Source organism: Muscardinus avellanarius (assembly GCF_963383645.1).
Source record: "Muscardinus avellanarius genome assembly, chromosome: 1".
Classification (NCBI taxonomy): Eukaryota; Metazoa; Chordata; class Mammalia; order Rodentia; family Gliridae; genus Muscardinus; species Muscardinus avellanarius.
In genome coordinates, this window is record NC_137786.1 from 145,170,609 (window position 1) to 145,190,447 (window position 19,839).

The window sequence follows — 19,839 nt, forward strand, 5'->3', positions numbered from 1 at the left end:
AACTGTCTGGCTAAGGTGATGAGAGTTTTACTATTTGCTAAGTCTGTCCTCAAACTTGTGATCCTCCTGACTCAGGTCCCAAGTACTGGGATTACATGTGCCACCACGACAGCACCAATTAAATTTCTAACAAGAAGTAAAGAAAAGAAAAATGTAGTTTGAATTGCAGTCTTCAAACACTGCTGATTACACGCTTCCTTAAAAATCTTTGGAAAAAATTTGCATTTCAGTTGATATCTGAAGTCTCCAAATTTAAGTAGCTGCAAGAAAGAAACCTCTGTATAACTAATGTTTTAAAATAAACACTTATCTCCTATAAATATCCAGTGAATTTTAAATAGCAGAACTATTTTATAACCACCAACCAAATGAGAAGCCTGTGAAGGAATTCCTCTTTACAAGAATTTTTTCCTTTCCTCCTTTTTATTTCCTGGCCCTACGAAACTGCATATTAGCTTTTAAGCTTGAATTTAATCGATCACATTATAATTCATAAATTTCTACAACAAAATGGCATCAGTTTTACTTTAATTTCCTACCCCCGTAAGGCCATATTAACTTTCTTCTCAGACTGAGCAATTACAACAATAAACAGGACTGACCAAAACAAAAGATGTTAGTGTGAAGATGGCGACCGAGAAAAGCGGGGCTGAAGAACCCTGCTAACAACAAATCTCCATTACCACAAATTCAGCGCCTTTCATAGCCAGAAAACTCCATCACCAGAGAAACAAAAAAATCACCAGGCTCCAGAAAGGAAGGGGACTCAGAACAAAGCTCAGAGCCACAGAGGAGATACACCGGCCTCACGCCCGAGGATGCGGCAGCAGCGCCATACTGCCGGCGGCAGCGGCGAATTCACTGGATGGCTACAGCGAGCTGAGGTGAGCTGCTGCGGAACAGCCGGGCAGGATTTTTCGGTGCAGGGAGCATCTACAGCTCCCAGTGGCTGAGCTCGGCACACGCTGCAGGGACTCAGAGCGGAGCTCAAAACCAGAGAAGAAATACACCAGCCTCACAGCAGAGGGCGTGGCAGCGGCGCCATACTGCCACCAGCGGCAGCAGCAGCAGCAAATTCACCGAGTCTACTACAGCTCCATCTGCATATTCAACAACAGTGAGTCAAATTGCGGGCCACAGAGGAGAAATCCCAGTACTGTACTCCCAGGGACTTGATCCATTGGGGGAGTGGCGGTGGCAGATATATCACACCATAAGAGAACGCCCAACCTGGCACCCCCCCATAGTCTAAAGCAGCCTCTATCGACTCCCTGGGTCGGAGACTCTGTGATACAACCCAGTAAAGGAGTAGTGGGGTCTGAGATACTACAGACTCGAGATCCAGAGCACCTTAAGTGAAGTCACAGTGACCCAAGGGAAGAACCCAGAGAAGGCACAAACTCCCGAAATCATAGGAAAGAGGAATAACAACGGAGCAATGAATGCCCACAACCCCACAACATCAGAACCCGATAAAACAGAAAATCAGAGATTTCTAGAAGATCAAATCAGGAAAATAACTGTAGAAATAATAGAGGTGTTTCGAAAAGAATTCAGAGAGAGCCAAAAAGAGATAAAGGATGCAATTAATGAAGTAAAGGCCTCAATTCAAAGTACAAACAACCGATTAGAACACATGGAGAACAGAATCTCGCTCTTAGAAGATGAGCAATCCAAAAATGAATGCATAGTATCTAATCTAGAAAAAAATATCCAACAGCAGGAATCTGATATTGAAGAAATATGGGCCCATTTTAAGAGAGCTAACCTAAGAATAATTGGAATAGAGGAGGGAAAAGAAGGTGAAACCAAAGGGATCAACAATCTCTTCAAGGAAGTAATAGCAGAAAATTTTCCAAACATAGAGCAAGAGGTTGATACACAGGTCCAGGAAACTTACAGAACTCCTTTTAGACAGGATCGGAGAAGAGGATCCCCATGCCACATAATTGTCAAAATGACCAATGTGGAAGCCAAGCAGAGAATCTTAAAGGCAACAAAACAAAGGGCCAATGAAATTCAGAGGCAAACCAATTAGAATCACTCCAGACTTCCCAAACTAAGTCATGAGAGCCAGAAGGGCTTGGAGTAACATATTCCAAACTCTGAAAGAAAATAACTTCCAGCCAAAAATATCCTACCCAGCAAAACTTTCTATCAAATTAGATGGAGAAATAAGAAGCTTCCATGACAAACAGAAACTGAAGGAATTTATGTCTTCAAAACCAGCGCTAGAGAAAATACACAAAGAGATTAACTACAAAGAAGAAATAGGTAACACACACCGGAACCAGAGAAACAAGAGTTTTCATCCAACAGACAACTAAGATTAGTTATCTGTGGAGATTCATTATTTATGTTAGTCTTATACCTATCTCTAAATTGTATTGTTGGCTTTTATTGTTGTTAATTTTTAGGATTTCTAGTTGGAATATTAATATACCTTCAGATATAGCATTTAGAAATATTTTATCCAATTCTATCAGTAACTTTTAACTCTGTTTACATTGTCATTGGATATACAATATTTTTTTTTATTTTTTAGGGAGTTTGTATACTCTTCTGTTGCCTATGCCATTGAAATCATATCCAAGAAATCACTGCCAATTTCAGTGTTGTGAGGTTTTAAGACCCAGATTTTCTTCTAAAAGTTTATAATCTTAAGATTTGTATTTAGGTCTTTTATCTATTTTGAGTTAATATTTGTATATGGGATTAGGTAAGGGCCCAATTTTATTCTTTTTCATGTAATTATTATTTTTCAACAATATTTAGTAAAAAGATTATTATTTCCCCTACCAAATGTTTGTGGAAACCTTGTCAAAAATAACTTGACAATATATGGAAGAATTTAGCTCTAGGCTTTTATTTAACTCCAATGGTTTATATATCTGTCTTTAGAACAGTACTACACTTTTTCAATTATTGTAGCTTTATACGGTTGGAATCAGAAAATATATATCTTCTCGCTTTATTCTTTTTCAAGAACATTTTGGGTATCTAGAGTCCATATTCCATATTAGGATAGATTTTTTTCTGTAAAATAAATATATAAATATATGATAATTTCACCTAAAAAAAAAAAAAAGAAAAAAAATTCTTTGGTAAGAAAGAAAGCAAAAAGAAATATTGAAATGTTATCTTTAAATCATCAAAAGCTTGGTATCAGACAAATGAAACTGTTATGTGAGATTATCATTTTTAATTTTGGATAAATTGCTATAATACTAGATGTCAACCACTAAGCCAAGCATGGGAAGGAGGGATGGGGAGGGAATGGGGTGGGGATCGGGTGGGGGCTGACTGGGCGATGTGTGCATGTATGTCTACAAAAGTTTGTATCCCACTATGATGTATGAATACAGTGCACCAATAAAAAATTAAAAAAATAAATAAATAAATAAAAATTAAAAAGTCATTATCCTATATCAGAATAGTGTGTTCAGGGGCCCCACGATGGGAAAATGCATAAATGTCCAGGCATCTTGTATTAGATGAATGAGACCTAGTGCTGCCTTAGATTCCCCAAGGAAAAAAAAAAGATGTTAGTGTTTAATAACTGTTAGATACAAAACTTTATTGTAAGTACATATCAATGTACGGATCTAGAAAGGGCTATCATTTTAGTCTTAGTTCTCTTTAGCCTTATGTACTCCTAAATAGATACTCTTAACTAATAGACTAAGGCAGAGTTCAGCAGCACTTATTCTTACTTTCTCTTTCTAGCCTAGCTATTAAGGAAATCTGTTCATGCAAATGCAGAAAATGGACTCAAAAACAGCTGAACTCTTAAAACTATAATCTGCCAAAAGTCTTGATAAGAGATGACCAACAGCAACAGCCAACTCCAATTCAGTTTCTCTTCAATTCTGGGCAGTTTGGGAAAACACCCAAATTGTGACTTGTTACCCAGTCGTCAGTGTTATTCACTCTCTCAACAGCAATTCTCTGATGCCAGGGAGGTTCTCTAATTCTGGATTCATAAGATTAGGGATAAGTGGACGTATGCCTTTTTCTTTGTAAAGATATAAAAAAGGGCCACCATGAAAAGGAAGATGGCTCACAGATGCACACACAGGCAAATCAATCTTAGAAAACGTACACATGGAAACGCAATTGTATAAACTGAGTTCATGAAAACACTGCAGTCTGACTTTCTTGAATTACTTCCTGCTTTTTGTTTTTGTTTTTCTGAAACAGAGTCTCACTGGGATTACAGGTTTTCACCATAGCACCCAGCTTTCTTATACTTTCTAACAAATAGCTGGAGTGGAAAACATGTGGAATAAAGCCACTGAGGTTCAAAGCACAGATTTTCAATTGAATTCTAAATCACACAAAAAAGTCATCGAAGGGTTAGTTTTAAGCAAAGCAATGACATATTTCCCTGGGTTAAAGTTCAATCCCCAGTAAAACACACACACACACACACACACACACACACACACACACAATCACACACACAATCACACACAAACACACACACACAAAGGGAAGGTGGGAGAACAGTGTGGAGTCACAAAAGCCTAAAGAAGTGCTCCAGGAGAGAATGGTCAGCTGAGTGTGGCAGTGCACACTATAATCCCAGTACTTAGGAAGCTGAGACAGGAGAAAAGCAGGTTCAAGATCAGCCTCAGCAACTTAGCGAGACTCAGCAACTTAGCGAGATTCTCAGCAACTTAGCAAGGCTCTCAGCAACCTAGTGAGACTCTGTTTGAAAATAAAAAATAAAATGGGGCTGAAGGTGTAGCTCAGATGTAGAATGCCTCTGGATTCAATCCCCAGTTCCACCAGAGAGAGACAGAGAGATGTCAAATAAGATGAAGGGATTTACAGGTATTCACCACAGCACCCACCTGGGAAGCTATCTAACAAGAGCTGGTTCAGGGGAGGCTAGAGAGAGGTGAGAAAGTGGTTCAGCTAGGAGAAGGCATTAGAAGAGACTGCTGTGAAAAGCAGAGAGGCGGTGACTGGAAAGGAACATGGGATTTGCTTTTTTCCTTTAATATGAGCAATACTAAGGAATGACAGCAGAAAGGAAAATGTAGGAGAGAAAGGGATATTTGCAGTAGCGAAGGCTTGTGCAGATGAGGAGACAGGGACTAGAACACAGAAGAAGGGTTGGTTGTCCCTAGATACAAGCAGGGATATTTCTACTGTGGCAAGAAGAAAAGCAAAATATTACAGAGTGGAAACTTAATACAGAACTGTGAAAATTACCTCCTAAAACCTAAAGGTTCTGAAAATCCAAACTAGCTTTGAAATAGATATAAAGTCATTCTTTACATGGTAAAATGATAGGGTTCAGTAGACAATAGAACAGATGGCCACTTGCCTTCCTAGAAGCAGGAGAGAAACTCATCTGCATACTTATGGTAAGCTACCATAAAAGCTACAGATACAGAAATTATCTATTATATAACTATAGGGTATTAGGAATCTGAAATATAGAGGACAAGTAGTATATAAACCAACCATAATCCCTTCTTCTCCTGAAGGGAGACCACTTTTTTTTAATGCGCCTTCACAGGCGCATTAAAATAATTCCTTATTTCCAGCACAGGGCTAGTGTTCATGAAGTGTTTACTAATTAAATAAGGATGTCAACAAAATGCTGCAGAAATATAGGGAAGGGAGCACCTGCTTCTAAAGAGTGTCAGAAAAGGACTTTCAGGTATAACATTTGAGCTTAACTTTAAAAAGCACCAAATAGTTATTCGGAATGACAGTGAATGGATGCAGAGAGCATCCCAAATAAAGACCAGCATGAACAAAGGTACAAGCGTGGTAAAACGGAGGGGAGGGAGGGGTCATATTATGATGGCTCCTGCTTAGCCCAGCTAACAGTCATTTATTCTACCAATACTTATTTTGGAGGACACTTTGTTTCTAGTATTATTAGAACCTAGCACAATACTAAAGAAAAGGCAGATATCATTTCTGCACTCATGGAGCTCAAAGGTTCACCCATGGATTCTTTTCCCAGAACAACACAGGACTCTCATTATCCGCAGATCTCTCATGCCATCCAGCACTGTACGTCTCAAATTTCAGTTAGACAAAGAGTCTACTGTATATCTCAAAGGGAATGATTCAACATGAATAACTTCAGAAAGAGAAACAGACAGGTGGTACCTCTTTGCAACTAGCGAAAAAGATAATACTCTTCTTCTTCAGATGGCTTCTCAAAAAGGAAAACAGCACACTTATTTTTTGCTGCAGCTCACAAACTATGTAGTTCTGTTCCAAAGTGGCAGGGGTGCTTCCAAAATAAGGAGAGGAAAAAAAAAAAGTATTACAAATATGTCAGCTTGCTACCTTTGAAATCCACACTTTAAAAAAGAATTTTAACCCTGGCACATCTCTCAAATTTCTCTTCTTCCCCCACCCCACACACCCCTTTTCTACTGTCACTTAGAAAATGATTCCAGCATACAACTAAAATACATTCAAAATCCCCTTATAGGATGTATGTTAAAAAAAATTAGTCATATAATGGTCACTTCTGAAAGCACCAAGTCAAGGATCAACTGTGAGAAAGAGGAACAAAACACAAGCTATGAAAAGTGATGTGAGAGAATTTGCTGGACAAACTATGATGCTCTTGATCTTTTAGAGGGTTTGGGTTACACAGATACATGCACTCACCAAAACTCAGCAAAGGTACACTTAAAATGTACATATTTCATAGTATGTAGGTTTTACAAAGAAAACATATTTAATAAATATATTGAACTCTTATTGATGATATCTGTGCTGAAATATTTAGGGGGAACTATATAGATATCTGAAATTTACTATAAAATAAATCAAAATTAAGATGGGTTAATATACAGTTAGAGGCATGGGTCAATGACTAGTAAATGGATGCTATCACTAGGTAACATCTAGGTGGCAGGTACAAAGTATGTACCGAAAGTCTTTCAACTTATTGCATGCTTGAAATTTCATAATAAATGTTAGAGAAACATTACTCTTTGAATAAAATTACTTTTACAATTCTATTACTAAAGTACTTTGGTTTAAAAAATACAAAGATATATGGCATTATCTTAAAACAAAAATGAAACAACTCAACATACAGAATGAACTACTGAACAGCCATGCAATTAAGTATCAAGTAAAAAGAGAAGGAGGAATCTACTCATATATGTAAAAACTGTAAAAAGGGAAGGAGGAATCTACCCATATATCACTGAGAGGCTATCTCTGGAACCTACTGCTAAGGAAAGAAGCAGGTAGCAGAAGAGTACATAGTTTGGTAGCTTGTATCAGGGTGGAAATACACACACACACACACACACACACACACACACACACACACCACACACACACCTGTGTGTACCTGTTCATACTAAGGGGGAAAAAGCAAATTAACCAAAACCTAGGTGTTAACTGCTTTTACATATAATACTAAAATCATGTTCAATAAAAGGAATAATTGATAAGCTGGGCTTCTTAAAATTAAAAATTACTGATCTATAACAGACATTCTCAAGAGAATGAAAAGCCATAGAATGTAAGAAAAAACATATAAATCACACATCTAATAAAGAACTATTCTCCAAAATATACAAAAAATTCTTAAAATTCAACAGTAAGAACAGAGTCTTGATTTTTTTTTAAAGGAGAGAGGGCAAAGACCTTAACACACACCTCCCCAAAGGAGGCATACAGATAACAAATGAGCATATGAAAATATGTTCCACATCGTGTTACCAGGGAACTGCAAATTAAAGCAATGAGACTGCAATACACTTATCAAAATGGCCAAAATCCAGAAAAGTGACCGCACCAGATGTTGAGAACCTGGAACAAGAGGGACTCATTACTGGAAGGAATGTAAAATGTACAGCCACTTTTTAGATCGTTCTGCAATTTCTTACAAAACCAAACAATCCCTGCCATCTGGTCCAATAATGGTGCTCCTTGGTATTTACCTAAGGAATTGATAACTCTTATCCATACAAGCACTTGTACACAGATGTTTACAACAGCTGTCTTCATAACTGCCACAACATGGAAGTAATTAAGATGTCCTACAATAGGTGAATGGATAAAATGTGTTACATAGGACATCATTCATTGCTTAAAGGAAAAAGCAAAAAGACTTTCAGGACTGCAGATATAGGACATCATTCAATGTGGAAAAAAAAAAAAAGGAAAAAAAAGGTATGCTGGTGCATGCCTATAATCCCTGTACTTGGTAGGCTAAGACAGGAGGATCACAGGTTTGAGGACAGCCTCAGCAAGTGGTGAGACTCTCATCAACCTAGTGAGACCCTGTTTCCAAATAAGAAAAAAAAAAAAAAAATCAGGCTGGGGGTATAGCTTTAAGGTTGAATGCCTCTGAGTTCAATTCCCAGTACCACAAAAATTAAAAAAAAAAAAAAAACTCTAAGGACCCATAGGGTGTGCAACACCAAGAGTGAACCTTCATGTAAACTTTGGGCTTTAGGTGATAAGGATGCATCAAGGCAGGTTCAACAATTGTAACAAATGTGCCACTCTAAGGAAGCTGTTGATAATGGGGGAGACTATATACGTATGGAAAAGGGTCAAACAGGCAATCGTGGTACTTTCCTTTCAGTTTAGCTATGCATATAAATGTTCTCAAATAAAATCTTTAAAAATAGGAAGAAATGGGTCATAGGAAAACTCTAGATGAAGAAGGAGATACTATACATGAGCAAATAAGGTGACCTGAGAGAGATCAGAGGGTGAAAAGGGAAATTCCCTAATGTACATGATGTACATTAATAAACATATCTAAACATAATTTCTATGGCACCAAGGATGAAAAATGTTTAAATCTATGAGTTACATATCATAAGCTCATGATGTCATCATCACTCACTAAGTCTGAGTTCATTTTGATACCAAAAATGCTGACCTTCAAAAAATGCTAAAAAACTCAGTCTAAATGCTAATGAAATGAATAAAGCATATACTTTAGTAATATATGCTTTCCTATAAGAACTATATTTAAGCTAATCACGTAGTTCATATTGGATAGCTTTCTTATATAAAAAGTATTTCAGCTTCAGAAATTAAAATATCACAATTTTGTAAACATTAAAGAAACTAGGTAATAATTATCATCAGCTGCTAAAATCAGTAAAGTTAAAACGATACTGGTCTCTGCCATTAAGGGAGCTGCTTGTTTAAGATTAACCCTTTGAGGCCAAAAACAGATGCTGGAGAAAAGATAGTCTTTCAACAAATGGTGCTAGGAAAACTGGTTAATCATATGTAGTAAAAATGGAACTAAACCCCAACCTCTCACCTTCTATAACAATCAACTCAAGATGGATAGAGGACCCATAAATTATGCCAGAGACTTTGTAACTACTAGAAGAGGGCACAGGACCAACTCTCTAAAACATAGGCACAGGTAGGGACTTCCTCAGTAAGATCCCCAAAACCCAAAAAATAAAAACAAAAATCATTAAATGGGACTGTATCAAATTTTAAAACTTCATAATTCCAGTACTTGGGAGGCTGAGACAGGTTCGCAGCCAGTCTCAGCAACTTAGTAAGGCCCTCTGCAACTTACTGAGACCCTGTTTCAAAGTAAAAGAATTTAAAAATAGGACTGAGGGCATAGCTCAGAGGTAGAGTGCCGCTGGATTCCATTCTCAGTACCACAAAAATAAGTAAGTAGCTTCTATGTAGCAAAGGAAACTATCAAAAACATAAAGAAAGCCTACTTCACCACCTACCCCTCTGATAGAGGATACTATCGAGAATATATAAAGAACTTAAAAATTAAAAAAAACAAAGAGCTTTAAAAACTCAATACTAAAAAACAAAGAAACCAATTTTAAAAACAGACAATAGATATGAATAAATACTTCTCAAAAGAAGAAATAAAAATAGCCAATAAATATATGAAAAAATGTTCAACACCACTAGCAATCAGGGAAACACAAATCAAAACTACACTGCGATTCCATCTAAACCCAGTTAGAATGACAATCATCAAGAATATAAGCAAAAGCAGATGCTTTCCCTAATATGTGAGTTAGGGAGAAATGGGTCATAGGAGGAACTCTAGATGAAAAAGGAAATCCTATAGAGGAGCAAACAAGGCAACCCAAAGGAGGAGAAAGGAGGGGGGAAGAGGAAAATCTCTAAAACACACAATGTACTTAAACATATCGAAGTCAACCACTAAGACAAGCAAGGGAAGGAGGGACGGGGAGGGAATGGGGTGGAAATTGGGTAGGGGTTAAATCACTGATGTGTACAGGTATGTACACACAAGTTTTTTACCCCAATATGATGTATGAATATAATGCACCAATAAAAAATGTTTAAAAAGAATATAAGCAACAATAAATGCTGGCGAGGATGTGGGGAAATGGGAATGTTCATACACTGTTAGTAAGACTGCAAAATGGTACATCTACTATGGAGATCAACATGGAGGTTCCTTAATATACTGGGAATGGAACCAACTTATGACCTAGCCATACTATTTGGGGAAGGATCTTCCCAAGAACACTGGAATCAGATTTCCATAGGAAAACATGCATTTCCGTGTTTACAGCACTCAATTCATGATAGCCAAACTACGGAACCAGCCTAGGTGTCCATCAATAGAAGAAAAGATTACAAAATTATGGTATATCTACACACAACAGGATTCTACTCATCCATAAAAATAACACCATTATATCATTTGCAGGAAAATGGAGGAAACTCAAGAATATTATGCTTAATGAGATTAGCCAGTGAACGTGCAAGGCCGTTATGTTTTCCCTCATCTGTGAAAACTAGAGAAAAAAACTGGGAAATAAAAAAGACCTCAGATAATGAGGGAAGACACCAGTGCAGTGGGGAAGGGGAGTCAAAGCAGAGAGAAAGGGGAGATCTGATGATGGTGTGAAGTTCCTTATATCAATGTAAAGACTACTATGAGGAGGCAGGGAGTGGGATAGGAATTGAAAAGAAACACATAGCCAATGCTGTGAGCATGTATGTATGTATCACTCTGAACCTCACTACGATATATAATTATAATTCACCAATAAACGAAAAAAGGTTAATCCTTCAACTTAGAGTAACACTTTATATAAAAGCTAAATTAAACACATACACATATACACAGGACTGAAAATATCCAGAGAGCAAACCAAGGCAGCCAGGACTTGATATACTAAAGAAGAACATGGAAACCTGAGGCAATCCATATTAACCTCACTTCCCCCACCCCCTCTGCCTCTCTTGGAGAGAGACCAAGTGGCTGCCTTAAAGCTAAGCATGTTAGTCTCAGATTCCTGGAGAGAAGGAAAATACCTTCTAAAATTGTTCTATAGCATTTACCTTTGAGGAGTATACCAACTCTTAAACTAAGAATACACAAGGCAAAACAGGAAAAAGAAACAAAAGGTGACTACTAGGAAACTACAGAACTGAACGGAGGTTTGGCAGTCTCACGGTGCTAGGAAATTCAGAGGCTGCCAAGGCAGAGAGGCTCCAGTAAACACCCCAGTTTTCCTGTTTAGACCCAAAGAACGGCTATGCCCTCTAAGTCAGAGTTATACCCTAAGTCCAGAGACAAACCAGAAGTAGAAAGCTCCCAAAATCTCAATGCGAGGCTAGGAGAGATCAAGGTAACTTGGCCTTATGACAACTGCCTGCTGGTGAGGAGATAAAGTAACATTCATAGTTTTGCTAAAAACCAAACAAAATCATAATAAAACTACTTTAAAAGGAAAAAAAAAAAGAGAGGACTTTAATAGAAATAATGGATCCTCAAATAAAATACAAAGATATCTTTGTTTTTTTTTGTTTTGTTTTTTTTTCTGTTTTATTTTTTTTTATTTTTTTAACAATTTTTTATTGAACATAAGTAGTATACATTTATACTATATTTGGTGCCCTCTCCCCCCAAAGATATCTTTGAAGAGAAGAAACTGCCAAAATGGCCTACAAAACACAAAATGAAGATGAAAGAGGTTTTCAAAAAAGTCAGAACAGAATTTCACTAACACACATGTACTACAAAAAAAATTTTATCAAAAGATTTGTCAAATGAAAGCATGACGATATAAGAAAAATATTTGGGTAAGTCTAAATAAATATTGATGTTTCAAACAATAATAATAATGGCTTGTGGGGCTTAAAATATTGTGGAATTAAAATACCTGACAATGAAAACAAAATGGTAAGTAGAATTTAGCAATATGCTACTAACAAAGGAGAGTCTAAAAATATAAAGGCATAAACAAGTAGGAAGCAAAAGCATGAAGAAAATTCACTATTAAAATGCTACCAAGAGAGCCTGGTGTGGTGGCAGATGCTTGTAATCCCAGTACTTGGGAAGCTGAGACAGGAGGATCACAGGTTCACAGCCAGCCTCAGGTGCTTAGGCTCTTTGAAACTTAGTGAGACCCTGTTTCAAAATAAAAAGAATGAAAAATAGGGCTGAGGGTGAAGCTCAAAGGTAGAATGTCCCTGGGTTCCATACCCAGCACCATAAAATAAAATAAAATAAAATAAAATAAAATAAAATAAAATAAAATAAAATAAAATAAAATACTAATGAGCTGGGCATGGTGATGCACACCTGTAATCTCAGTTCTTGGGAAAATGAGACAAGAGGATCACAGGTTCAAGTCCAGCCTCAGCAATTTAGTGAGAACCTGTTTTAAAATTTAAAGGAGGGAGGGGGCTGGGTGATGTTTTAGGAGGTAAAAGGCCCCTAGGTTCAAATCCCCACTACCAAAAAAAAAAAGAAAAGAAAAGAAAGTTTGGTTGACTAGCAGCAAACTATACATTAAAGCAAAACACATTATTAACAATACAAAGGATTACTTCTTGGCCTTTGTCAAAGATCACATATCTAAGATCATTTTATAATAATGTTCCAAATTAACAGCAAATGTAATACTAAATTTTAATGTACTTTGTAGCAAGATCAAAATGCATGCCTCATATTTAATATTTTCCCACTCATTAGAATATTCAAATTATAGCTACTGGAAAATATAGCAAATTGCTATGGCCAAGACATAACTGTATTCTCTTAAAAATCATTAGAAACAGGCCAGGTGTGGTGGCACACGCTTGCAATATCAGTACTTGAGAGGCTGAGACAAGAGGACTGCAGATTTAAAAACAGCCTCAGCAAGTAGTGAGACTCATCAACAGTGAGACCTTATTTTCAAATAAAAATTAAATAGGGCTGGGGGTATGGCTTGGAAGTAGAATGCCCCTGGGCTTCATCCCCAGTACCTCCCCGCCAAAAAAATCATTAGGAACACCTTTTGTCCATATTTAACAATCAAAGAAAACACTGTAATACTTTTTCTAAGCATATAGACATAAAGCTTCAGAAATATCTAAACTCTTTATAGTTTAATCTTCAAGTAAATCCTTTACAATTTGAGTCATTCTACATAATGCCTTAAACTATTCTCGATAATAATCTGTCATGGGGTATTAACCAAGCTGGTATTACAGAATTCCCAACAGATTTTATTTTTTTTAGTGCTGCCAGTGAATTTCAAATTTCACAGTTCTATAGTCATTATCAAATAACCTATAGTTATATAATTTATGTTATGCTACACATCTGCTTTCTAAAATTTTTTCTGAAAGCTACATTTTTTTCAAGTGATAAAATTATGTTTCAAAATCATTTGTAATGTACAATCAAAGTCTTTGCACTGAAGCTTTTCTAAAACTTTATTATGGTGTACAGATAACCAAATGTTATCTATAGAAACTGGAGATAGAGCCGGGCGTGGTGGCGCACGCTTGTAATCCCAGTACTTGGGAGGCTGAAACAGGAGGATCGTGCAGGTTCGAAGCCAGCCTCAGCTACTTAGTGAGGATCTCAGCAACTCAGGGAGACCCTGTTTCCAAATAAAACATAAAATAGGTCTGGGAATATAGCCCAGAGGTAGAAAAGCCCCTGGGTTCCACCCCCAGTACCACCAAAAAAAAAACTGGAGATAGGAATAATAAGTAATTCTAAGTCTGTCATACCAGCCTCCTCAGTCAGTCTTTACATTATCAATATACACACACACACACACACACACACACACACACACACACACATATACATATAAATATACATATATATACATACATACATATACATATATACATACACATTGGTACTTGGGATGGAACCCAGGGCCATTGTACCTCCTAGCTACACCCCCAGTCCTAGTTTTTAGTCTTTTTATTTTGAAACAGGGTTTCACTGAGTTGTGAAGGGCCTCGCTAAGTAGCTGAGGCTGTCCGTGAACTGAGATCCTCCAGTCTCAGCCTCCAGAATGCTGAGATTACAAGCATGTGTCACCAGAGCCGGGCATAACAAATATTTTAATAGCGATCTCAACACAATCTGAAGAGAATGATGTCTCCTGAACTTCAGTGAGCCAAAGAAGAAACTATGCCCCAAGTAGCTCCTCCTATTCCATTCCCACATTCTTGGTAGCCAAAGCTACCAGTATCAGATTCTTAAGATTCTCTAATAGGATCACCTGGCAGCATGGAGTTCAGCCTCACCTCTTATAATCTTAGGCATCTGTTCAATAAGGTCCATATTGGGCCTGAATCTATGTATTTTCTACCTTTTAAGAACTTTCAAACAAGATAACCCAATTCATTTTCCAAATCTCTATCTTTTTAGACTAATGTTGGGTAGCAAAAAAAGAAAGTTTTAAAATACAAATAATGGTAGAGTTGAATCCATATTAATATCGTCACAGAGTCCAACATACATTCACTGGAAAACATTTCTTCAAGAAGTTAATTATGTCCATAAACTACAATGATTCATAGAAAACATACATGTACTTCTGTTGTATCAAAATATACTTTAACACATTTTCCCCTAACTATTTGCATTTCACACACACACATGCTCTTTACTGTCACATAAGCACACATACTTTATAGTTTTGGGGAATACCAAGACAAAATAAGAGTTGCTGGAACAATTTTAAGCAAGAAAGTGTTTTGCTAAACATTAGTGCTTTTGATGAAATGTTCCACAGTATATTAGTCCTGCATAATACTGCTGAAAAATAATTCTACACTTAAATAATTGAGAAGATATAGTATACTATATTAACCTCCTACAGCTTTGTAACATCATTATGTCCATGAAAACTTTTTTTGGTGCATGTGTGTGTATGTGTGCGCATGGGGTGGGAGGGTCCTAGAGATTGAGACATTCTAACTCTAACTACATTCCCAGCCCCTTTTTTATTTTTTGTTTCTGAAACAGGGTCTCACTATTTGCCAAGAGTCTCAGTACATTGCTGAAGCTGTCCTCGAACCTGTGATTCTCTTGCCTCTGCCTCCCAAGTACTGGGATTATAGGCATGCACCACCAGGCCCAGCTCCATGAAAACTTGAAGATTTTGAGAAGTCCTGAGGTAAAGAAACCTGTTTCACTTTGTGTCAACATTTACTATTTATCTATCCAGGAACTCATCCCCTCTCCCCTCATTAATGGAGGTGAAGAAAAGGAGAGTTGGTGAATGATAAACTAGTTTTCCATATGATGTTAACAAGTGTTTGTTCCCTAGACCATATTTTCGTTACTGCTGCATTAGAGTAGTCTCACATTTAAAGGAATATTCAGAATCTGAGTAACTTTAACTGATATATTTAGTATGCTCTACACATCTAAGTATTTTACGCCCTAGAAAATATAAAGTTGAAATATCAAATCCCTAAACTAAAAAAGAACAATGATTGCTTTGATCCAATCAAAGAGTCCATACCTGTATTTTGCTTTTTCATGAACCCAGACATATTCAGGGTTTTTCAAACTCAAGCGTGCAAGGTCCTTCACAGATTTTGTTTGTGTAGCTGAGAAAAGTAAAGTCTGACGTTTCTTGGGAAGATTTTCAATAATAGCATTCATGGTATCAGCAAAGCCCATGTCCAATATTCGATCTGCTTCATCAAGAACTAAAAAGAAAAATTCAGGTTTAATATTTAAAATATGCATTAAGCCGGGCGTGGTGTCGCACGCTTGTAATCCCACCATTTGGGAGTCTGAGACCGGAGGATCACAGTTTGCGGACAGCCTCAGCTATTACTTAGTGAGGCCCTCCCCAACTTAGTGAGACTTTGTTTCAAAATAAAGAATAAAAAATTGTGCAGGGGGTGTAGCTCAGAAGTCCAATGTCTCTGGGTTTCATCCCCAGACCCGCAAAAAATAAATAAATAAGCCGGGTGTGGTGGCGCACACTTGTAATCCCCGCGCTTGGGAGGCAGAGACAGGAGGATCGCACAGGTTCGAAGCCAGCCGCGCTGGCTTAAGAGACCCTGTTTCCAAACTTTTTTTAAAAAGTATAAAAATAGGTCTGGGAGTATAGCCTGGAGGTAGAAGGGTTTCCAGGAACCCCAGCACCACAAATAAATAAATAAATAAATAAATAAATAAATAAATAAATAAATAAATAAAATTGGGCTGAGGGTTTAGCTCAGAGGTAGAATTCATCTGGGTTCAATCCCTAGTGTCACAAAATAAATGCATTAAATGCAATATCTTAAATGTGATAATGCTATCCTATACTAGATCCTAAAACAGAAAAGAAACGTAAGTGGAAAAAATGCATAGAATATGAATAAAATTTAGAGTTTAATTTACATAGCATACCAACAACAGTGTCATTTTTGACAGAAGTACCAAAGTTATAAGATTAACATTAGGAAAAACCAAGTAAAAGACCTAAAGACCTTACTATCACTGCAACTTTTACTTTAGAAATATTCAAAAATAAAAAGTTGATTAAAGTACACAGTAAGTAAAATGATCGATCATGTAAAAAAGAGAATGTTCATTAAAAAATGAAAATTAGAAAGCAGGGGTGTAGCTCAGTGGTAGAAATGATAGAAATGCCTACCATGAGCAAGGCCCTGGCTTCGATCCCCAAGAGGACAAATCAAAAAAATAAAAATAATTTGTATTAAAAAAATGACAACTAACCTCTCAGGTTTCTAGAAGTGGTTGTTAAAAAGTAAAAAACTTTTGGCAGTGCCTAATGATAAAGCATTTAATTTCATATGTAAAAGTACACAGCTTTGTTTTGTTTTGTTTTGTTTTCAAATAAAAAAAAAAAAAAAGCCAGGCATTGTGGCACACACTTGTAATCCTAGCATCGAGAGGTGGAGACCAGAGGATCTCGGTTCACGGACAACCTCAGCAACTCAGTGAGACCCTATTTCAAAAATAAAAAAGACTAAAAAATAGGGCCTGGGCATCCCCAGTACTGCAATAAATTAATTAATTAATTAATTAATAATATTAATAAAAGCCTAGCTTCTACTCTCTGGTCTAGAATCCAAATACCAAAAAAAATTACAAATTATTTTTCAGGCTTTAACTGGAACATTTATCCAGTATAATATTTCTGTCATTAAAATTTATGAGGACTCTCTCCTAAGTAAGCTTTTGCTCATTAGAAATTCATTAGACTCACCTAACATTTGGAGATTCGTTGCATGAAAACATATTGTTTCATCCATGTGTTGAAGAAGTCGACCTGGTGTGCAAACCAGTATATTTATGTTGTTGATCCTCTCAGCTTCGTGTTTCAGATCCTAAAAACAGTTGTTTAATTACACATATATGTCTCAAAGCAGCCTGTGTAGCAAAATTACAAAAGCCATCTGTATGTGGCATTTCATCAGAGCAGTTTACATAGTCTTAAAAATAAACCTAACTTCTCCCTTCCATTTCTGTATCATGTCCACATTTCTAGGCTAAATACAAATGTTTCATGAAGACCTAGGGAGCTTAGAGTTCTAGATTCTTAACCATATCCAGGATTCTAGAGCCAAGAGAAACTATCAAATGACTTTATTTCCTATTAAGTCTACTAGAACTGACTTAAAAACAGGAATTACTCCCATTCTTTAAGTCAGTATCTAGGGTCATTCATTGGGCTCTCTCCACCACTGACTATATTTTTTGGACAGAAAAAAAAGAGCTGAATGCTACATTTTAAAGGTCCTCTCCTTGAGAGCCACAGAACATTAACTGCTAGTGGAAGCAACAGGAAGTTGAAGGATTGTGATGCTATTCTCTCTTCTTCATGTATATTTACATAAAAATTTATGAAGTCGAGTATTTATCCACACAGCCTAGAGGAAACGACCAGATGCAAGCACTGCACATGAACTACAAGGTGGAAGAAAAGTTAAGCAGGATTTACCAAGACCTAAAATAAACACTGCTCAAAATGATCTACCTTTCTTTCATTGGCTGGTGATGTAGAAACATCCTAACTTATGCAACTACATACCTAAAGGTACTAGGGTCCACACTAAAATGTCATCTTTCCAAATGTGTAACAACAGATTTACTCTAATTGGCCTATAAATCTGTCTGAGCCTTATGAACTCAAAGACCCTGACAAAAATGGATATTCTAGACCTGCAAAATTGACAATCAGACTCTAGAGGATAGTAACGACACCACGGTGCTATCACCCATGAGGCCCTATCTAGGAAGCCAGTCTATTCAGGTGAAGTCTCCACAGCCTCCTTGTCAACTGCGACAGCCTCCAATACAAGTTACTGAAGGAAAGAAAGAAGGACACAGACAAAAGAACAAACCTTTCCACCAATGATGAGACCAGCTGAGAAATCATGATTCTTTCCTACTTTTCGGAGAACCTCAAAGGTCTGATAGGCCAATTCTCGTGTAGGTGATATTATCAGAACCCCCAGCCCATCAGTTGAGGTCCACTGCAGACGGTATAAGGCTTCCAACACCTTGGAGACAAAAGTAAATTCATGTTCAGTAAGTCCTTAGAAAAGCCAGCTTTTTTACCTGAGTTTCAACTTTGTCCCTCCAAATCAAAGGCACAATCTAGGCATAAGGCATACTAGTCACAGGTTTTACCCAATCTGAAAAGAACTGTTCCTTTTTCTGCCAAAAATATGTACCCCAATTCAGACAAATGGAAAAAGAAGCCCCATGATAGCTCATGTGATACCATAACCATTCCATCAGGAGATTGGTTATCAAGGGAAGGTATATATAAACCACAAACCACTGGAATAGATTTAAGAAGTATCATTTCTGGCCAGGCGTGGTGGCGCACCCTTGTAATCCCACACTTGGGAGGCAGAGACAGGAGGATCATGCAGGTTTGAAACCAGCCACACTGGCTTAAAAGACACTGTTTCCAAATTTAAAAAAATATATAAAATAGGTCTGGGAGTATAGCCCGAAGAAGGGTTTTCCAGGAACCCCAGTACCACCAATAAATAAATAAATAAACAAATAAATAAATATCATTTCTGAACAGAAACCATATTATAATAAGTCATTATAGTTGTTACAGTTATACAGTGGCTGAATTCTAATTGTAGAAAGACATTGCTTAAAAAAGCAAACATTAGGATTTAAGAGAAAAATAGTTTTGTAGTACTTTGAACAAAAAATTGTGATTTCTCAGGGCCAACTGTTTTTGCAGGAATCAAATGAGACTAATATACAAGTAAATCAAGTAACTGAGATATAAGTAAATCCCGAAGCAGCTCTACTGTCTGCCATCAATGTTCTAGAAAAGTCTCAACGAATGACCAAATCTTCTTAAAGTGAATATATTTTAGTTTTATACTAAAGAAGTGGCAAGAATCAATGCTATTGGCAGGCTTGCAAAGGGAAGAGCAGAAACAGCATTCCCCTACAATCCTACTGCAGAGCAGAACCATTCTAAACAGCCATGCTAGAATACCCCACATTCACCAGGCATGGTGGCCCACGGTTGTAATCCCAGTACTTGGGAGGCTGAGACAGAAGGATCGCAGGTTCATGGCCAGCCTCGGCAACTTAGTGAGATCCTG

The 19,839-nt window shown here is 37.1% G+C and overlaps 1 protein-coding gene across 1 annotated transcript in view; it reads right to left on the minus strand.

Moving 5' to 3' along the window:
* Window positions 1-19,839, minus strand: part of DDX10 (DEAD-box helicase 10) — a gene marked incomplete at its 3' end in the record, with an annotated part of 271,866 nt that overhangs the window by 241,635 nt on the left and 10,392 nt on the right. The window contains exons 4-7 of the mRNA XM_080716047.1: window positions 18,601-18,759; window positions 17,463-17,583; window positions 15,756-15,945; window positions 6,136-6,262 (exon numbers count right to left, since the gene is read on the minus strand). Coding sequence (XP_080572173.1) covers window positions 6,136-6,262; window positions 15,756-15,945; window positions 17,463-17,583; window positions 18,601-18,759 — 597 coding nt within the window. The remainder of the gene's footprint in view (window positions 1-6,135; window positions 6,263-15,755; window positions 15,946-17,462; window positions 17,584-18,600; window positions 18,760-19,839) is intronic.